This window comes from Helicoverpa armigera, chromosome 6 (assembly GCF_030705265.1).
Source record: "Helicoverpa armigera isolate CAAS_96S chromosome 6, ASM3070526v1, whole genome shotgun sequence".
NCBI lineage: Eukaryota > Metazoa > Arthropoda > Insecta > Lepidoptera > Noctuidae > Helicoverpa > Helicoverpa armigera.
This window is the reverse complement of record NC_087125.1, coordinates 3,679,250-3,700,299: the sequence shown is the minus strand read 5'-3', so window position 1 is coordinate 3,700,299 and position 21,050 is coordinate 3,679,250. Positions and strand designations below refer to the sequence as shown.

Genomic DNA, 21,050 nt, shown 5'->3' with positions numbered 1-21,050 from the left:
ATTACTAATTATCTGTTTTGTAGCAGATTTGCCCGAACTGAACAATGAACCGAAAACAATGAACGCCGATGATTTCATCAACACAATTCATCGTCTAATTAAAATGGTTATACGCAAACAGCATCACGTCACTCCGCTACCGCATGCCGCGCCACGCCGATGAGGTACACCCATAATAGATTTTACTACATACAAGAACGCCGTATAGTCATAAACACGTCAATCGCATTTTTAACCTTATGGCGCTGTGATACGGCTCAAAATGCAACATCAGCTAAAAAGAAAACTGCGTACTTGCGTATGCATGTTCGACATCTATTTGTATAGAAGTTTAAGCTTTAAGTGATGTAGTTTTAGGTCCGAAATGGTGCGTTAGATGTGCGAAATAATTAAGCTGGGGACACGCGCTCTCTCGGGGCGGCTGTTCATTCGTGCATAATGGACTCGGGGCATTGCGACGCGACTGACGCTTGACAAAACGTGGTCCGACTTTCACTCTCACTCCAAACCAGTCTAAACCTATAAATAATGGGGTCGCTATATCTGCAGGCGTAGAAATTTGGAAATGCAATTTGTCATTCTCTAATGGAGCCCCTTGCTAATGCTGATATATTAACGATGTTATATGACAAGCTCTACATTTATCTTTTATGTTTAAGATATAAACATGTACTAGCGAATTCGATATTGGTTTGAATAGTTTTTTATACTTGACATAATATTTAAATTACCCAGCGCTTCATATTATCTTCAGCTAATGAATTAATTACAATGAACGAAGCCCGAGGCTTCAGCTTCAGCAAGTAGATACACGTGTGATGCAAAACACGTTCCTTTGCTTTTTTTATTGTAAAGCAAAGCAGTATACCATTACACTCGGTGTTCAAATAAATAAGATCTCTCATGCGTACTGGTTGCCATGTGCCTGTTCACATTATATAGCAAGAAATTTAATTCCTCTAATAACCATACAATGGGTGAACTCGATCCAACACTGATAAGAGTTACTCAGACACGAGTATGTTGTAATCTAGCATACGGTAAGGAGTCAAATGAACAAAGAATCGTAAGTGCAACGGCGTATGCTTATCGTTTGTTTACAGGCCACGTCTTGTTAGACGATGCGGCTGGCGCGCCGACCGGCACGACATGTGTGCATTTTTTGCCCGCCCAAGGAGGCCGCGGGCGCGAGGTTATACACCCATTATTACGTCCTTCCTACTTTCAATTATTATTATCGGGCGGCGGCGCCGCACCCGCGACGGGGAGGAGGAGAGAGGCGCAGCTGCTGCCTACCAATAATCAAGACCTGTCTCGGTCAGAGTGAGACGGAGATAGCCCTGGGTAAGTTTTAATATCACGATAAATAAAGCCACAGACGCTCATATCTTTGGTTGAATTATAAATATAATACCTGACAAATTATATGACCCCTCAACCAACTTCTGGATCCTTGAGAATCCAAGATATTTGATAAAAATGTATTTAAACGATGTAAATCCGAACGCGATAGGAGGCGGATCTCCGAAAATTGCCGAGCGCGCTCGGCGCGGCTTGCCAGTTCGCTCGCCGCAGTTTGGCGGCCGGTCGTGAGGATGGTGCTTTCTGTGCGTGAACAAAGGGAAAATATTGTTTGCAAGTGTAAAGTAGATGATGTCGTCTGAGCCCACAAAAGTGAAGGTGGAATACATAAACGAGGACAAAACCAGCAAGGTAAAGAGTGCAAAGTGAAAGGATGCAGTGTTATTGTGTAACAGATCGGACGCCAGCGGGCAGCGGTCTCGTGTCGGTCGGTGCAGGGGGAGGGCGGGGCGAGTGCGGCCCCGGCCGTGTGGGGCCCGCCAGGCCACACGCAGGAGGTTGTGACCGTGTTGCTAGCAACTCCCTTGCCGAAACAGCATCAGCGTCCTCCTCCGGTTCCTCTTATCATTAATTCCCACCCATTTCCAACAAAATAAAAAAAAATGTTTTAAATGCTAGGATCGCATCATACTCTATAAAAAGCAATTATCACCAAAAGCCACAGCACATCATAATGAAATAAGAAATTCTAATGGTAGCCATTTTACATTACATGCATGAACTTAAACATAATTTCATGCGAATTATACTCATAAAGCACAAGAAACCTGTGTACATACCTTAAATTAACTTGTTCGATATGTTGCTGTGATAGCCTACTTAGCAGCTGCATAAAAATCAGTCACGCGATTTGAGGTGGGTGGATCAAAGGGCGGCGGCGGCCTTGCCTGCGACGACTCCCGGCACTTGTTAGGAAAAGGCGTGTCGACTCACAACTATTACGATATATAAACTTTGCGAACTGTTGCAGCTACAAACTTTACACACACGTGGAAACAACTTTTCCGTAACACATAGTAAAGATTTAAATTGAAATCAAAACAAGTCAAACGGTACAAAAGCTTTCCAAGTCAACGTAAAATAACAAAACTGACTGAATGAACAATAATGAACATTTTGTCTATGATGATGAAGAAAATTTTATTTAGTATTCAAAATATCAATCAATCATTCCGTTTCCTTCTTTTCTTCTGACAATTGACAGGTGCCAAATTATGAAAACAAACGGATTAATTTGTCTTTTGAATTTGTAAATAATTTTATATTTATTTATGGAATGCATACATCAAATTTATTTGAGGTGAGAATTTTAAACATATCGTTAATATTTCGTACGCGTATCTATTTCGATTCCATATTGTCACCCAAAGGGGTTCGTTTTGTCGTAGCTTCCTTTGAGCGCGAAGAAGAGCCCGAGGCGACGTTCCTGATATTTTCCCCCTTTTTATTCCCCTGATCGCTTTGTGCGCAACGCGGCCGACCTTCAATAATAATATACGTATAGAAATACCCATAGTTACACCCATTACGAAGCAAGAAGAGCGAAAAAACGACAAAGATGCCTGGAACTTTTTTGAATAAGTTCTTTTTACAGACAGTATCTACTTAATTACTCATAGTGTAGAGAAAGTATGAGTATGAACCTATCCTCCTTAATTATTTAAATTCTGCACAATAATTCTGATAACTCTATCAGTGATCATGTACACAGATAGCTACAATAATATTGATTGCAATAATATTATTTAAAATAGCGCAAATTTCCTTCAGTGTAAATCCATACAGAATACAGAATACCCTATATTTACTTTCCCTTCCAATGGGATGCTGTAGTATTTCTGAATAGTAAGTTCCTGTTGATAATATTTATTGCTATCTCAACAACAACCTCAGACCATGTCTTTATAATATCTTTGTGATGCAAAATGTCTTAAAATTTCCATAAAAAGGTATATTACTGAGGCAATAGATAGATTGAACTCCTGTTTTAATAAAAAAATATCTTTTCATTAAATAATCGTAAAAAATCTGTTACAAATTATCCCTACAACACAATTTACCTGCTTTATAAATAAGTTATTTATACATCACTCCATTTTATATCTAATATTCAATTCATATTACTTTTGTTTCACAAAAATGGTCTCAAAGACATTGAACAAAGTTGTATTAGCCAGTTACTGCAGATCAGAACATAAATAAATGTTTTTATGCTAATTAATCTTTGCAACAAGGCAATGTCATATGTAAAACATACTTCATTCTTTTATATGTACTACTATCTAAAGGACTGTTTGAGTTGAATATAATCTGATTCTCGTTTGTTATTTACTTGGGTGGGTCTATTTAGTCCCTCGGTAAGGACTTATAAAAAATCTATTTTTAAAAGTGAAATAACCACTCACCTTTATGAATCATAGTTAGGGAAATGTCTGTTTTATATTCACAATCTGTATGCATTGAGGAAATTGATATACATAAAAACATTATAATAAATTTATGATCTCACATATAAAATAACGTTCAAAATGAAATTAAAATAATATAATTTATGTGTTGCATATAAATTATTCTGCACTGTTACTGGTGTGGTGCGTCTTATCATAAAACTAGTTAGGCTCATTAATTATGTCTAGGAGCTGTCTAGACTTTCTAACCCAAATATACCAGCCTATTTAAAATTCTGTTTGAATCATCAGTATTAGCCTCTTTGATGTCTCACTGCTGTATGAAACACACTTCTGAATCGAAAGATATGACTCCTGATTACAACAGTTTGCGGCTGAATTGAACTGAATTACCCAAAGGATAAAATACCCTATTTCTAAGGTTTTGCTGTCCGTGTGTCCAACTCTTTAATCTGGTATCAGGCTGTATCTCTTGATCCAAGAAAGCTAGAGAGTTGTTCATAGTTGATGTTTAATGATTAAGATTTATATTTGCTTATCTGACTCGCACTTGTCAGTGTTTTAAATCAAGGTCAGGATCTTACAATGTCTCCACCAGCATAATATGACGCTGCAGTTGTGCTAGTTGATACATGACATTACTAACCAAGGAATTGAAAGTATACTGTTTGGTTACAGGAAGGCAACGGCTCACAGTCGCCCCTAGCTCTCCTGGCGGCGACGTGTAGCCGGCTCGGCGCCGCCACCATGGGACCAGAGCAGCAGCAAGATAATAAGGATCAACAACAGCATTTTAGTAAGTACTATCCGCAACCTGTTGAAAAGGTCAAATTACTATTTGTACCTGGATCCTGAATAATATATGGCCTATTTTACCTGGGGGGTAGTGTAGCTTCCTAATGGTTTTTCAAATTGGTTTTGTAGCCAACAAAAAATTGCTCTCTATCTGCTCAACTGGTTTGAACCTAATTTTAACAGCCAAATATGGTGACACCATAATTTCATGCAAATAAATCAACTGCAGTCACCATAGCTAATATTGTATGGTAAATACTGATAGCAGCTTTACTCGTTCATGAACGTTTAGAAGAAATTATTACATACATTTTACTATGCATATAATGTTTAATTTTTAAAATGTTGCCTATTTCAAACCACACCCTGCATCTGAAAACACCTCAATCTCATATTTTACTTTCCAGGTCCACAGCAACAGCAACAAGCTCAGCAACAGCAAGCGCAGCAACAGCAAGCGCAGCAACAACAAGCGCAGCAGCAACAAGCGCAACAGCAACAGGCGCAACAACAAGCGCAACTCATACAGCAACAAGTGCAGGGCGATGCGGCGACTATTGCCGCGATACAGCAACAGTACTTGCAGCAGCAGCAACAACAGCCGCAGTTGAGGGTTATTAGCTCTGCTGTGGTGCAGCAGTTGAGGGCACAGGGTTTATCGGTAAGTAAAAAAAACAACTAAACATATTTACACTTTCTCAGGAAATACTTACTGGCCTGATTTGTTACATTGTGTAGTGTATGTACCTAGGTATAGTAAAATTATGTTTAATTTTTTCAGGGCAATGAGTTATCAGCAGCAATAGTTAATGCAGCGAATTCTGTTCCAAATGGAATCCAAGTGCAACAGCCACAGGTAATTTAATCATCATAATTACTTACTTTATTTTCACCTGGTACTTTATACTATGTATTATGGTTATTTTTTCCACTACCTTCTTCGTCATCAGCCATTTTTCAATTGTCCCACTGCAAGGCACAAGCTGCTTCCCATACAGCAAAGGAATGACCGTCAATCATCTTGCTTGCTCAAAGCGGGTTGGCTATTTCAGACTTGGTTACATTTTCACATTTTTTATTAGATATCTCGAAAGTAATTAACAGATGTATGTTGTGTTGTTTCCAGGTTATATCGATGCAACAGTTGCAGTCGTTATTAGGAGGCGGCGTTGTGTCGGGTGAAGGGGCTACATATCAAAATACGCCGCAGCAACTTTTGCAGATACATCCACAGTTGTTACAAGTATGTATTTTTATGATTTTCAAAATGTTTTGTTAATTGTTGTGTTGATCACTTAAATATTTGACCGCTTAATATTTCAATACTCACGTTACACTACTCGTTACAGCAACAACAAGGAGTATACGGCGGGTGCTTAGTAGGCGGCGTGGGCGGCGTGGCTCCCATGCAGGCCGTCACTGTCGACGGACAAGATGCGCTGTTCATACCCGCACAACATGCTCAGGTAACTTACTGTCACTATGATTTAATTAAATAAAAAAACAAAGAAATGTTCAGCAAAACAGTTCAGTGTTCACTATATACATATATTTGACATAGCAACAAAGTCAAAGATTTTTATATAGACCAATTACTGGTGCTTGAGAAACGTCAATAGGTGCACTAGAACAAGAGTAATTCTGTAAAGTTCAAAAGTAGTTCTAATAACATTAAGTTCTAATTACGTTCTTGGGGATTTTCGCTACAACATAAAAGTAAAATATCCCGTGTATGTATGTATATGTAATCACTTGGTAAAATTGAAAAGCGGAGTTCTTTGTGAAATGCTGGTATAAACTTGGAGATTACTACTTTTGTGATATTGTAGCTCCCAAAATATGCTTGGGAAAACGTTGAAAGTTAATACAATAGGTGAAAATCTGTATTGAATTTTGACAATTTGCAAACATATTATTGTTTCTGACTGTACTTACAATATTCACAAAATATTTGATATTTTATTGCAGAATTTCTCAGGCATGGGTCAAGTCAGCCTTGTAAACGGCCAGTTGGTGCGGACGCCTGTCCTGCCCGCTGGCTTTCTACAAAACGTCATGCATTTACCCACCGGTATGTAATATCAACGCCTTTTTTGTAAACCACTTTTTTATATTAGCTTAGTTTTATCGTAAAATAATTTAAAGACAATTTAAAATAAATTGCAAAAAATATTTTTATAATTTCTAAATAATATGACTCCTCTATAGAGGACGTAAATCGCTTCATCGTAGGTCCAGTTTGCACTGGTTTTTTCATAAGCTTTGATTTCACTAAACCTCACAGACAGCTTCGGGATTGCTTTGGGATTAACTTTCCATTCAAAGGCTTCGCTTTTCAACTAAAACATTCATACTCTTCTGTACCGAATCAACTAAAACATATCACTCCATTTATCATGAGGTAGTCTTTTCAGTAGACTAGATGTGAAAAAAAACTATAAGAAATATATATCCATGCATGTGTGTCAAAGTTATTTGTATTAGTCGATGTTAAAATTAGAAATTTGATTTTGAATTAAGATTTCTATAATTTTGGCTGTTCAATTATATTTTTTACGTCTCAGCATTAACAATTTAGACTCCAATAAAACATTGACAAACAATGTTGGATACTTTACACAACTAGTCACCATCGCATGTTCTTTGCTTCTAACGTACAACTGTCATACTAATCTGTGTTTTTCCGCCCCCTACCCCCCCCCCACCCGCTAGCAGAGCAGCAGGCGACCGTCACCATCCCGGGCACTAACCTTACCATCCCTATAAGCGCTTTGACGGGGAACCAACCCATGATTACCATCCCGGGGTCGAACATATCTCTGCCGGGGCTTCAGGCCAATCAGACCATCACGATCCCGACCAGTCAGGCGATATCCATCCCGTGTAGTTCCGCCGGAGTCACGCCTGCCGACAAGCAGGCCAACGGGAAAGACAACAAGCCGCCCACCAGCCCCAATGGACAAGGTTGGTGAACAGCTCACGAGTGGACTGTTTTGATCGTCGATCGCGATTTTGTGTGTGTTACGGATGAAAGATGTGACTTTAACTTGAAATTGTTAGGCTACGGAATATACTGTTATAAAACTTGACCTCTGAAAATTCTGGTCATGTTTTTTATCAAAAATCAATTTGCAACATAAGAGAGACAAAATATTCAAACAGTGGACCACCTAAATATCGGGAACTATCGAGGATTGTATTTCATGGTACAAACAAAAAAAAAATGATACTATAATTTTTTTCACATGTAATTCCATTTGTAGTATTGTTCCTACATTCAAGTTTAGTTATGTAATTTTATCCGTAACATACACATTGTAAATACCATTTCCCATGGCGTTAGGTAAGTATTTGCTTCACAAATCGTATTACAGAATCTCAGACATTTTCAATAACGGAAATTCTCTCCATACATTTCATCCTAATTTCGTCTCCCAAGCTTTAAAATAGAATCTTGCAATTACATTTTATTTGCTTTTTGTGTTTAACTTCACATGCACATTTCGCTGTCATTAGTTCACCTTTTTAACAAAAAGTATTTTGTCTCTTCACATTAGCTGCAATGAACATCACAACATCAATAAACTATGTATTATAAAAATACAGTTAAGATTTTAGCTATTCCTTTAAAATAACTTTTAAATCTGTCGGATATGTTACACTAAAAATTACGCATATTCGAAAGTTGCTCGAGCGTAATAGTCTGCGACTGTACATGCTCTTCATTAGTATATTTGACCGCAGAACTCTCTGAAATGCTGTAAAGTATTAATATAAAATAATGCAAAAACTACTTTTAAAATGTTTGAGTTATTTTTCATAGTTCTGGGGTCAACTATATGCTTTGTTACAATGTGTTAGTGTAAGCACTTAGTTTTAGAGCTTTTTATGTAGATAGATTGTCAAGTAAAGCAGATTTTTTAAATTTATATTAAACATACCATTGTAACCTAATAGGCAGTTAAGAAAATACTGTACAGTGAAGCAGAAAGTAATTTTTATCACAAGTTATGTTATCACAGGACCAATGATAAAATTGTACCAATGACCAATGTTTAATTAAAGGTTTTCCGACGTCATCTAAATCGGTTCAACTCCTTAGTGGAGTCCTCAACTCTGTTTGCGTCAGCTTCTTGTTCAGCATTATTCAATTACTTCGGAATCGTCTTTGTCCTATGTGAACAACAAATGTAAAGCAATTTTTTCTATGAGTAACAGTTGCTTTGCTATATTCATGAAACAAATGAAGCAGATATTAAAAAAAAAAATAGTTCTAAATTCAAGTTCACACACAACAATTTACCATGAAATTTCTCCTCCACCTAAAGGTTGACTGGTAGAGAACGCCTAAGGTGTTAAGTCCGCCTTTGTACATTGCTTTTTTTTTGTAAAATGTGGGCAAAAAGTATAATAAATAATTAAACAATTTCCACCTTATTTTGCTTTATATTTGTCGTTCACCACACCCACCTCAATCACACCTCTAACCTAACTTTCCCCCAGGCGGCAGCGGCGGCATCGCAGTCCGCGGCGGCGTGGGCGGCATGGGCATGGTGCCGGTGCAGGTGCCCGTCAGCGTGGCGAACGGACACACGGTGTACCAGACCGTACATCTGCCCGTACACGCGCCGCAGCACTTGCAGATAATACCGCAGTTGCAACAGGTATGTAGTGGTTAATGCTGATGAGAATGTTATTAGAGATTTAGCAAAAATGCACAAAAATCTAGAGAAATATAACTCTTATTTTTGTAAAAAAAAATATACTCTTACCATAAACAAGGTGGTCTTAAAAAAGTACTGGTAAAAAAGGTAACTAATGGTCGCAACTTAGCTCTAAACCCGGTACTTTTAAGACCAGTTTACAAGTGTGGAAGTCCCCTTATGTACTTAAAACAAAAATTGAGGGCTGATAGATGTCTTGAAGTATATTGTTTGTGACAAGTACAGTTGAGACGATGTTTTCCATCACTACATGTTACTTATGAACTGGGGTAATAACGAGCATGTTTTTGTACAGATGCAAGCTCAACCTCAGATGGCGAGTGTGTTAACACCATCCGGACAAATTCAACAGATACAAATAGCGTCACTGGCTAATGTACAGGTAATATTATTATTTTCTTTTTTCTAACATGTTACTTAGTATATACTTTTCTCTTTTTACTCTTCATTGTTCCATCACATATACCTATTATAATTTTTTGTAGCAAAAGTAGCTACGCCAAAAAATCTGGCAACCAGTCTTACTAAGGAGATAAGATAGGCAGTCGTTCCCTGGTATTCAGCAGCATCCTATGAGACTCTAAGACGACCCTAACATTGGGAATACGCTAGGCAAAGGAGTAGCAAAAGTATATTTCATGGTCAGGATGTATTTAATCCACAAAAATTTACACACCTAGAATTTTGGGATTAAACTATGCTCAAGAATAGTGAGCTACTATTGTTGTTTTATCCTACTACTCAGAAGAAAAAACAAAAGCACAATGCCTCTATTCAAATCAACATATTTAAAACAATTGACTCTGTCGGCTCTGAAAAGTTTCGCCAGTTTTTGTTAGAATAATTCCAAGTAATTATTTCGGTTTACCCAAAACAGTAAAAAATAGTAAAACCCCGTGTATGACTTCTTGCTGACATCAGATGACTTCCCATTTGAGTTCCGTGTACGATAGTACCTTTTGTCACCATTTTAATGCGAATAACATAAGTCGCTGGATAATCTTTGGACAATAGACATCTTGTTAATTCAAAGTTGAAATCATTCAAGTACAAATACTTGAAACATTTTATGTTCTTAATTTTTTAAATTCTTCTTGTACACAAATATGTACTTACATTTCTATTCAAAATTTTGACTTCATGAATGCTCCTAATTAACTAATAACTTAGACAATAAGTTGATAACAGCTGTAAATATAAGCTGGGTGTTGGTTTGGTAGCAGGGCGGCGGCGCGCAGGGCGGAGGGAACGCTGGCCAATCTCCCGCCACCATCACTCTGCAGGTGAGTTGTACTTCTATTGAATTATTCAGGCAATTGCCCAAAAAATGATTTTTTTCTTTTGCAGTAGTACAGATTTAGTCATATCATTAGCTTTTTTATAGTGTGCCATTGTAGTGCTTTAGGCCTCTCTCATATATTAGAAAGCATCATCATCCTCCGAGCCTTTTTCCCAACTATGTTGGGGTAGGCTTCCAGGCAGAAAAAGAAGCATAATCTGCCTATATTCTAGAAGTATGGCAAGCTAATAAGCAATGTGTGTTGTTTGATGAATTTCATAAATGGAACTATGGTTGTGCCAATACCACAAAAGAGGTTTCCCCTCAGGGAATAGGCCTCAAAGCAATGACATGCTGTTGGTTTTCATTGATAAAGTTATTTAACCTTTTTTGAGTAATATTAGTTCTTTATTTATTTATAATTATTGCGTTATTTGGGATTATTTATTTATTCAATTTTATATGTAGGTACTTGTGTAGATGGTAGTTTTGACCTAGCTAATTTAGTAAAATTATTAGCCAAGCAAATTAAAATAATATCTTTTTAGCTTTAACTAAGCTGTGTGCTTGTAGTTCAATTTGTTTGATTTGGTTAGAAGGATGGGTAGGGTACAATGAATATGAAAATAGGTCACACTCTTATCAGTCAAATATGTAATTTGAAATGATAATCGTGTTTGCTATTAGCGCTTGGTCTTGGTTGTAGAAAATATTTTTTATATTAATATTTTTTTTGTAGAGCTCTCTGCTAACTAGATTTTCTTAATATGACTTTAGATAAACATTTTAAGAATATAAATTATATTTAATTCAGAGCATCAATTATACACAAACCATAAAAAAACTTTTAGTAATTTCTTCTTGAGCTATCTCCGTACCATTAAACCCATATCATATGTATTTATGGTCCATTACCATCCCATATTTAAGTAAACCATTTATATCTATCACGCTGCTTGGATACGGATAAAGGCGGTCTCGAACCCCATGCAAGCGGACTCTGGGAGCATGCAGCAGCAACAACCGTCCCAGACGATTATAACAAGCACTCCCACCGGCCAGCAAGTCACCGTCATTCCCGCGTCGAGCAATGTACGCGTCGCGAATCTTGTACAGGTAGTCTCTTCGGCAATCTTCGGCCCCCGCACGAATATTCCCGAAGCGTAACCGTTATTGTTGTTCGTACGTCATGTGTTTCCGAACGAGTTTATTGCCGTCGCTTCTCTGTGAGCCTGCGCGGTGTTTCTGGGTTAAACCATCATTTGTTTTTTTTTTGGAAGTTAAATACTGCGTAAATAGCAGGTTTGTAAGCCATTTTCGGCTATTTATCTGTCGTTTTTAATGCTAAATACTTGTGTAACAACGCTGTGAGCTTACTTTTGTGTATTCTATCTGGGCGGATCCGTGTTATTTTATTTGACATATTTATAATGTCACTTCCTCCCTATGTTATTAAATGTAATTATCTGGTGATGGGTTAACCGCAGTAGCATTATTCTTTTGATCATTTCGTATCATATTCTGTGTTTAAGTGTAGTTTAGTAGAGGTGATGAATATTTAATGACGATAACATAACTTCTTTGGTCGGCGGCTACAAACTCGTTCAGTTTTGTGTGAAGTTTGTGTGGTTGGTTACATGACTGTATTGTGGTACGTTTGCAGGTCCCGACGCTGGGCGTGGGCGGCTTGGGTGGTGCCGTGCAGTTGGTACCAGCTCTTGGGCTGCCAGGAGTACAGCTGGCTCAGTTGCAGCAGACACAACCTCAAGCTGCACAGCCTCTTATAGGTGAGGATATATATTTTTTAATTAAGAATTATGCTTTAGCAGTGGTATGTGCAGCAGCGAACTCTTAATAATTTAGAAGTAATATAATAATCTGGCTAGCTTTTTCCCATGTTGGGTTAGTTTCCAGTCTAACCAGATGCGTCTGAGTAAGACGTGAAGCAACTGCCTTTCTGTTCTCAACTCAGTTACTTTTTCAACCAGATACTAATCGGTAATCCTGTTATCTGGCTTTTGACTACCCATAATAACTGCCAAAGATATTCTTATAACAGCTGGGATTCACCAATTTAATGTGCCATGTGTGTGAATTAACTCACGCCAAGTGTTGCTTATCCTCAGATTGGTTATATTGTGCAGCTGTCACTGAGCTTAAAATAGATGCATTTATAGCTTTAATGTGTAGGTAAATTAATTGGATTAAATGAGGAAGACAGTACCAATTAAATAATTGCATAAATAGTTGCTAACAGCAATGATGACACTAACCTACATATTTACAAATATGACTAAGTTTTCCCATAATTTTCCATCGTTTATAGTGTTTAATTTGATCAACTGGTTTAAGTGGTATATGGCATTATTAATTGGTATTGTTACTTTGGTTGTTGTTAATGATTGGTAGAGTATTCAACCAAATTAGGCTTTTATTTTGAAAGTAGATCATTCATAAAAAGTCAAGGTGAACCCTTGACCTTTCGAAACCTGAACTTAATACTCTTTTTATGTAACAGAATTAATAAGACATTAGTCTGGTTCTAGATATGGACTTAGTTCTATATAATTAATGATGTCTGAATTATTCAGAGAATAGGTGGTCCTTCCAGGCTTTTAATTTGATGCCTGTGCTTTTAAAAGTTACAGATTTTGTTGTATTTTGATTATGCTGTCAATATATTGCGTATTTTTTATAATGGTACTAATAAACATACTTTTTGTGGATATTTCATAAGAAATAACAATCCATAGTCTCTCTCTGCTCTAAATCGCAATTTAAAGTAACATGTAGATATTTGTTCTGGTTCTCTTAAGTCATCATCATCTGCCTAGCCTTTTCCCAACTATGTTGGGGTCGGCTTCCAGTCTAACCGGATGCAGCTGAGTACCAGTGCTTTACAAGGAGCGACTGCCTATCTGACCTCCTCAACCCAGTTACCTGGGCAACCCGATACCCCTTGGTAAGACTGGTTGTCAGACTTTCTGGCTTCTGACTACCCGTAACGACTACCAAAGATGTTTAAATGGCAGCCGGGACCTACAGTTTATCGTGCCATCCGAAACACGGAAGAACTCATTATGACAAGATGGTCACCCATCCACGGACCGACCGCGCCAAGCGTTGCTTAACCTTATGATCGATCGATCCGCGCGGCTTTGACTTAGCCACGAGCACGACTAAACTCTTAAGTATTAGTATAGTATTTTTTTTATATGCCGAGGTTGGCAGCATTCTTCTACTATGCTGGCGGGGTTCGATACCCACCCCTTTATCCCCAAAAATCTCTTCAAACTCATTCAAAATCTCCACTCTTCTACCCAGGCCAACAAATCCAGCAAGACCCAAACGAGCCGGGCAAGTGGCAAGTAGTGACGACGCACACGGCAAGCGGCGGCAGCGCCGCCACCACGCCGCAGCCCGCCGAGTGCGAGGCCGCCAAGATGCGGCCCTCCAGCCCCGGCCAGGGCAAGCGGCTCATGAAGAGGGTCGCTTGTACGTGTCCGAATTGTGACCAGGGAGAGAAGTTAGTAACGTTTTGTACTGATATTTTACATAATTTGGAACCTTTATCATTTCATTAATTCGTCTTTGACAGCCCAAATACAAAATTTGTAGGGCCTTACTACAAAAACTTTAAACCCTGTTTTACACTTGTCTAATAAAATTTTGGCTGCAAAATGAACCATATGTCAACGTCATAATTTGACATTTTTTTAGACAAGGCATAAACTGACGTTTAAAAGTTTTTGTGGTAAGACGGTTAGTCTTTTGATGTTGAGATCATGACATACAACTTTTTACTTCAGCAGCGAGAACAAATTTTATTTTAGCCGAACGTCTTTTGTTTTTCCTCACTAGTAGACCCCGAAGAATAAGATTAAAAGTCCGATTTTGCTCATTGTTTTGAAGCAGCAAAACCTATATGTTTGAGCTACTGAAGTGAAAATAATTATGATCAGAGATACTAGAATCACATCCTTCCTCCTAACTGTGCATAAAATGAATTATCTACCTAGCCTTTATCCGACACCAAGTAAACTTGAAATGAATAAAGACAGCATTTTATTATTATTTACTACTGGATAATGGCAGATGGAAGGAGAAAACATACTGCGCCGATCTCAAATAAAAATAAATTTGTTTTGGAATAAGGGCAGGTGGATGATGAACGTTTTATTAAATGTTGTAACGCATGATATATGTTGATGAGCATTTTATTAAATGTTGTTAAACGCATGTTATTACGCGTAACATACAGCATGTTGCTAAAACAAAAGTGATTGACTGAGCACCCTTGTTTGCAGTAGACTCATGGATCGCAAGAAGCAGCACGTTTGTCACATAGCCGGCTGCAACAAGGTGTACGGCAAGACTTCGCATTTGAGAGCGCATCTCCGCTGGCATTCTGGAGAGAGACCGTTCCTTTGTAATTGGCTGTTTTGTGGGAAGAGGTAATTATTATTCTTTACTTTTTTCTACTGCCTTTTTTAAAAGATCGCCGATCAGTGTATTTGTTGTCTTTTATTGTGGATGAAATAAGTGACCTTTGTGGTCCGGTAAAATCAGGAACTAAGTAAAAAAATAAATTGATAAACATCAAACTGGAAAGTCCGATTAGTGGTTCCGAGGCTTTTCCTCAAATGAATGGATGACGTTTGAAATCGACTAAGTTATTTACAAAATGAAATGTTTTTAACAAAACCACCTTATTTACCCCCCTTTTTACCATTCTCGAATTTTAGCCAGCAATTTGTAATTAAGCTAATTATACGACACAATTATATTCAGGTTCACCCGATCGGACGAGTTACAACGTCATAGGCGAACACACACAGGAGAAAAGAGGTTCGAATGTCCCGAGTGCCGGAAGAGGTTCATGCGGTCAGACCACCTCGCCAAACACGTGCGGATACACACCAAGAATAGAATTACGGTGAGTAAGATAATTGGCTGGACAATTCAATGTAAAAAGCTATGCATTTGTTTTGCGTGATTGTTACGGTATAATGGAATAGTTCGTATTGCATGAGTTTACATATCCATTGATACAAGCTCCAATAATTTTTTTCCCCTTAAATATGGGGTTTTCCCCTTAAATTGACAATGTGCGTGTGTGTGTGTTACTCAGAAACTGATTGTTTGGGACATGCAATTTCATTCCTTTTTTGTATGTTTTTGTCCGACTGTCATGAAGGGTCATGTTTTCCGCGCGAATCTTGTTCCTGTGTTCATTTTCAGTTTTTCAAAATAATAAGAGCACTGACTCTTGAATAATTGTAACCTTAAAACACCGCTTACGACACAGCCAGTAAAAACAATGAGACACAGTACTTACACAATATACTATTCTAAATTCCAGGAGGTAGCAACATCAACGCAATCAATGTACTCAGACTCAGGCGACGATAGTTGCGACGAGAAAATGATGCTCACCATAGAAACCGTTCACAACGAGGGCGACGGAGAAGACAAGATGGTGCTTCGCCCCAGTCCCAAGATGGAGCCCGACCACATCGACAGCTAGGACTCGAGCAGCGACGAATAGACACGTCGCTGTAAACATTGGTGATAGAAAACATTTAATGAAAATTCCACCTTATGAGGTCAGTCTTAAAGGTGTTTTTTCTAATGCGTAGTTACCTACAACCCTATGGGAGTGAGGTCGGAATTTTAAAGTGAAGCTGTCTTTTGTTTTTTTGACAGTTGATTTGTATTTGTATGACCAAGGTTTCGTCAAATATAAGACCAGTTTTAGGGTCTTTTTACCGGATATAAACATCGATAAATTAGTGGTACATCTCTAGATGGCAATTTTAGCTATCGCTTTTGCGTATGGTTCATAAAATTAAATCTGTAATGGCTGCCAGATTATTTGTCGATGTTTTTAATCCGCGTACTATAAAAGTAATCTTGGTACTTGAATGTTGCAATAAAAAGACAAAATTATGAACACATGATAATTACTTCAATTTTTGAATTTTGAACCTAAAAGATATGAAGTTATAAAACTTTAGGTTGTTAAAGAATACGCAAGTGAAAAACGAGATTATCTAAGTATTTAATATTTGTTAGTGTATGTCGTATTTTTATATGTATTGTTGGAGGAATTATTTATTGAACATCATTATAATTTGGAACCGCCTGTACGAGATATAAATATGAATTATTGGAAAGTTGGTAGCAACTATAAACTTGTTTCTGATTTCTGAGTAAAGAAGGGTTGTTTAAAACTTTTCTTCACGTTTACTTAGCTTATAAGCTAGTCTGAGAATTTTGTTGTTAATTACAATCATACATTTTGTGTAGTGTACTATCACTATGTATGAAGTGGAGACAACAAATTGGTGAACCAAAAGTTACCTGTGTGGTTGCGCAGTAGACGTTTTTACTGAAATGCTACTGAGCAGCCAAACTACTGTCCCATTCTTCAGAAGGCATAAGACAATATTCAGAAGATACAATTGACATGGCATATTATCAGAAACAAGTTTCCGCAATTTTAAACTCAGTCTTTATTTGTAGAGAAACAATTATACAATAGATAATGAATTATAACAATAAAATTTGCCAAGATGAATTAATTGAATCAAAGATTTCTTCTCGTTTGTACAAACATAAATATTGCTTCTTGCGGTCAGTTTAAACATAGACGCAGTTCTAGCATAAGTGCAATTCCGTTTACCTACAATATTCACAGATGGTACTTATAAGAATAACATTAACTATTTAAATATGTACATTTTGCTTAGATTTTATTTTAATAAAAAAAATGAAACAGCAACATTAGGCTAATTATTTGGCAAAATAAAATTGATATTAAGGAATTTATTGTTTTCAGTTAAAACTGATTGTTAGGGAAAATATTTGTAATAAAAATTGTGTCATATTCGAATATAAATAATATAGCAATTGGTCTGTGATCCCAAATTTCGTGTAGTTGTGATTCGTTAATTTTGCTGTTTCGTTCGACGCATTGTACTTACTTGTAAATTGTAAATATCATATAAGAGAATCTAAATAAATATACAGCAATTCATTGTATATGTCTTGTTAGGTATATAAGATATATTTTTGTACATACTCTACAAATGAATAATGCCATAACATAGCTTTTTAAAGTCATTCCAGAGGGGACTATATTAATTTATTTAGATGGCATTGAATTGTAATATTATGCACATATATTGGGAATCTGAGGTGATTTATGTTGAATAAGTCAGACTGGCTATATTAGCTAATCTGCATCTACTTCCTTACTAATATTATTAATGCGAAAGTAGGTTTGTCAGTCGGTCCGGCATGCCAAAATTACCATACCGATTTAAATGAAATTTGGTATAGAGAGAGTATAGCTAGAGTCTGAGAACATTTTATCCAGGTGCGGGAAGTATTTCCCTCGTGGAACCACGGTTAACAGCCTGCAGGTACACTATAGTTCAGTAAAATTCGTAGATTTATTGATAAAATAAAATATACAAAGCACAAGGAATTTCCTGTTAATTCTCAATTAGTTATCTGGTGTAGGTAAAGAAATATTAGTAAACGTAGAACTTCTAATACTATATTTCACCAAGCTTATGTTATAATTACTTTTATACATTCACTGCACATATTTAGACAGGTATTCTAACACCATATTTATTATTTTGAAACAAGCAATTATGAGAACAGTGAAATGGCTAAGAATCGAAATAAAAAAATTATGAGTAGTATTTAAATATTGATTTGCTAAGAATTGGATTATAAAGCGACTTAAAATACGCACAAATATAATTGTTAATTGTTCAAAGTTTAAATTCGAAATTGTTTTAGAGGAGTTTGTAATATACTTAAACAAATCCCGTGTCATGGCGTGATCAATTAAAAGACTATCCAATATTTCAAAACAAAATTAATAAAAGACAACAACATTCACAATTGTAAAAAAAAATTCGCATTTTTTTTAATAACTATCGAAAATGCAAACGTCACATTAAAATTACCTAAATTCTACTGCGAGAGAGATACAGATGCATAAACTATTTCACGGATATCACTATGCGTCTTTTGCACTAGAATCTGGAACTACATACAATGTGGCATGTAGATTCAAATAGCATTTCTATATGGGTTATATATTTTTTGCATGTAGGAAGGACCATAATTATGTGCGTTTTACATCGAAGCTGGGTCCAATTTCACCGCTTATTATATTTTATCACTCTCTGTAAATATGTACTAGAATAAATTATTCCCCTTCTCTGTATTTTGTAAGTTGTAAATAATTTTATTTGTTGAACGGTTAAATAAAATATTTTTTATATTATTTCGTGTTTTTCTTGTTATATGAACAGGTGTCCCATGTTTTAATAATTTAATTAAGGAACTACGATTTATATACGGTAACATACATTATTTGATAGAAAAGTGAAACTGCTTGAATTATGTTTCTGTGACTTCAGCTTATGTGGTTTAAACCCTATAAACAACGCCAGTATGTACCTAATTAAGGTATTTTTCTAAGATATAGGTTACATATCTGGTTGCTTTTGGAAGATTTCAATTTCCGTTTTCCACAAATGCTTGCATTGTACTTCAAACACGGCGAAGTTTATTCAACAGTTTAGAAAGGGTTCATTGCTACGAAATCTCTTTCGAACCTTTATGGCTGGATCTTATATTTCTAAAAGGTAACCCCTGAAATTACCTAATTCGTGTTTTACGCATGAAAATCTCACTGTGACTTTTCCCTTTTCTAGACTAAAAAAAAGGTACCTAATTGGGCAATTAGAAAACGACTAACTTGAATAATGAAAACCTAAGCTTTGTAATGTACTTTGAAGGAATGCATAGATAATTGAGCCCTGTAAGGAGGAACCTTCATAAGTAAGAATCATGGAAGGTCCTTACTCGCAGGCATTAGACAGTTTGATGCGCTACATCGGCGCAGGATGTCACAAAACATCGCGGTTACCGTCAATCGTTTGTCCCGAACATCCGTTGAAAAACTAACCTGTTCAAATTAAAGCGTCTTGGCAACGATAAATCGCGTCGGTCGGGTCGTCGGCCGCCATTTTCCGTGTCGCTACGCGTCTAATGGCTGCCATTACCTCGTCCGTGAAATCGTGATGCCGACCGCTGCCCACAAAACTTAATGCTCCATTTTTCTCTTTTTCGTTGGACAGTTGTTTAGACAGCAGCATATCCGTTGGTATGTATCCGGTTACACGATCTAGCCGAGCTCTGGATGCATTGTGAGGAGAGTTTGTTCAAGGAGATGGAATTTGTGAGGGTATTTACAGCAATTATCACCATTGAACACTGGATTGAGATAAAGCAGACTATAGTTAGGCATGGCAGGTTGTACGTCTATCACACTATCTTTCCTTACAGATAGGAAAGTAGTCAGGTACCTAATGGTTTTAGATTTTCTCGTTGCAACTTTGAAGATGCTCCTTCCTCCTTATCTCATTACCGTCGCGTGGAAAGATGCTTATTTGATAAATTGAACAGTATGGTGGCCAGATTTACCGTTGATAGTGAATGTAAAAGCCGCGGAGCAAGAAAGCAAGACAAAGCTACGCGGTCCGCTGGCTCGCCACGCCGACTGGCCAAGCTTCTAATGAAAGACGCGATAAATTTTAATTATATCTTGACTAATTACCGCGGCCGGTACCCGATGCGTTGTGGTAAAAATGTTATTATGCACAGTTCGTCATAAGTCATTGACTAGTTATGCACAATTTCATCGGATATTATGCATAGCTGGCATCGTTTCATGCTCGCCGGACATGCTGGTTACCGGCCGCTCGTTAGCTGCTCCGCTGATACTACGCGAAACATTGAATTATTGGTAATTGTATGCTAATTCGCGTGGTCTTTAATCACCTTTACGTGTTTCGAATCAAGTTCGCGGTAAACTGCTAAATAGAAGTTTCAATCAGAAGCTAGATAGCCAAAGCAATTACTAATGAAAACCTAATCGAGATCAAATCGAAGCTGTTAAACGTTTCAACGTTGGTCATTCTTCTAAGAGGCTAATTGTAGCAAAAGAATGCCGTAAAGTAGCTTATAATTCCATGATTTGCGACCCAAAAACGGTGATTTACTCTAAGCAAAGAATCCGTTATTCCGACCACCAGTCGGTTGACTGAGATTACTTCCTAAGGCCAGCCCCGGATCTTAAATTTTTTTTAGGCGGGGCAAAAACTGAAAAATGCCGCCCCGCCTACCTACTTATGTTTATTTTCACCAACGAAAGTCACGTTTTTGGTAGGCAAAGGACTTAAAAAATGTGTCCAAATCATTGTAGGCTCAAACTTTTGGCCAGGTTTAAGTTAAAAAAGTCGAGACAGATTAATGCAGCGGTTCCCGAATTCTTTTGGCTTCGGAACTCTTTTCGTTTCACAATTTTTCGGCGGAACCTTAGCTTAAGTAAGAAGTAAACTAAAGACGTAAATACACTTAGGTACGGCTCGTGGCGCGTGGTAGCGCACCAAA

At 37.2% G+C, this 21,050-nt stretch overlaps 1 protein-coding gene across 11 annotated transcripts; it reads left to right on the top strand.

Annotated features, from left to right (window-relative positions):
* Window positions 1-1,527: 1,527 nt before the first annotated feature.
* Window positions 1,528-18,876, top strand: LOC110373099 (transcription factor Sp8). 11 transcript variants are annotated; one of them, XM_064035187.1, is made up of 17 exons: window positions 1,528-1,713; window positions 4,449-4,566; window positions 4,973-5,226; window positions 5,347-5,421; window positions 5,692-5,808; window positions 5,915-6,031; window positions 6,534-6,636; window positions 7,281-7,529; window positions 9,069-9,229; window positions 9,585-9,671; window positions 10,510-10,572; window positions 11,541-11,684; window positions 12,232-12,355; window positions 13,893-14,094; window positions 14,879-15,022; window positions 15,360-15,504; window positions 15,931-18,876. In XM_064035187.1, exons 1-17 carry the CDS (start codon window positions 1,651-1,653, stop codon window positions 16,093-16,095), a joined length of 2,331 nt encoding a protein of 776 aa, XP_063891257.1. In that variant the 5' UTR covers window positions 1,528-1,650; the 3' UTR covers window positions 16,096-18,876. The 11 variants fall into 11 exon arrangements, with proteins under 11 accessions (XP_063891257.1, XP_063891248.1, XP_063891250.1 ...); XM_064035178.1 differs by having other exon boundaries at window positions 14,876-15,022; XM_064035180.1 differs by having other exon boundaries at window positions 7,278-7,529; window positions 10,513-10,572; window positions 14,876-15,022.
* Window positions 18,877-21,050: the final 2,174 nt, after the last annotated feature.

Bases quoted from the DNA above. Each gene is read 5' to 3' on its own strand.
- LOC110373099 (XM_064035177.1), top strand. From the start codon at position 1,651: ATGATGTCGTCTGAGCCCACAAAAGTGAAGGTGGAATACATAAACGAG. The intron at 5,227-5,346 runs GTAAGTAAAAAA...TAATTTTTTCAG, and splicing joins TGAGGGCACAGGGTTTATCG to GGCAATGAGTTATCAGCAGC. The intron at 6,637-7,277 runs GTATGTAATATC...CCCACCCGCTAG, and splicing joins CGTCATGCATTTACCCACCG to CAGAGCAGCAGGCGACCGTC.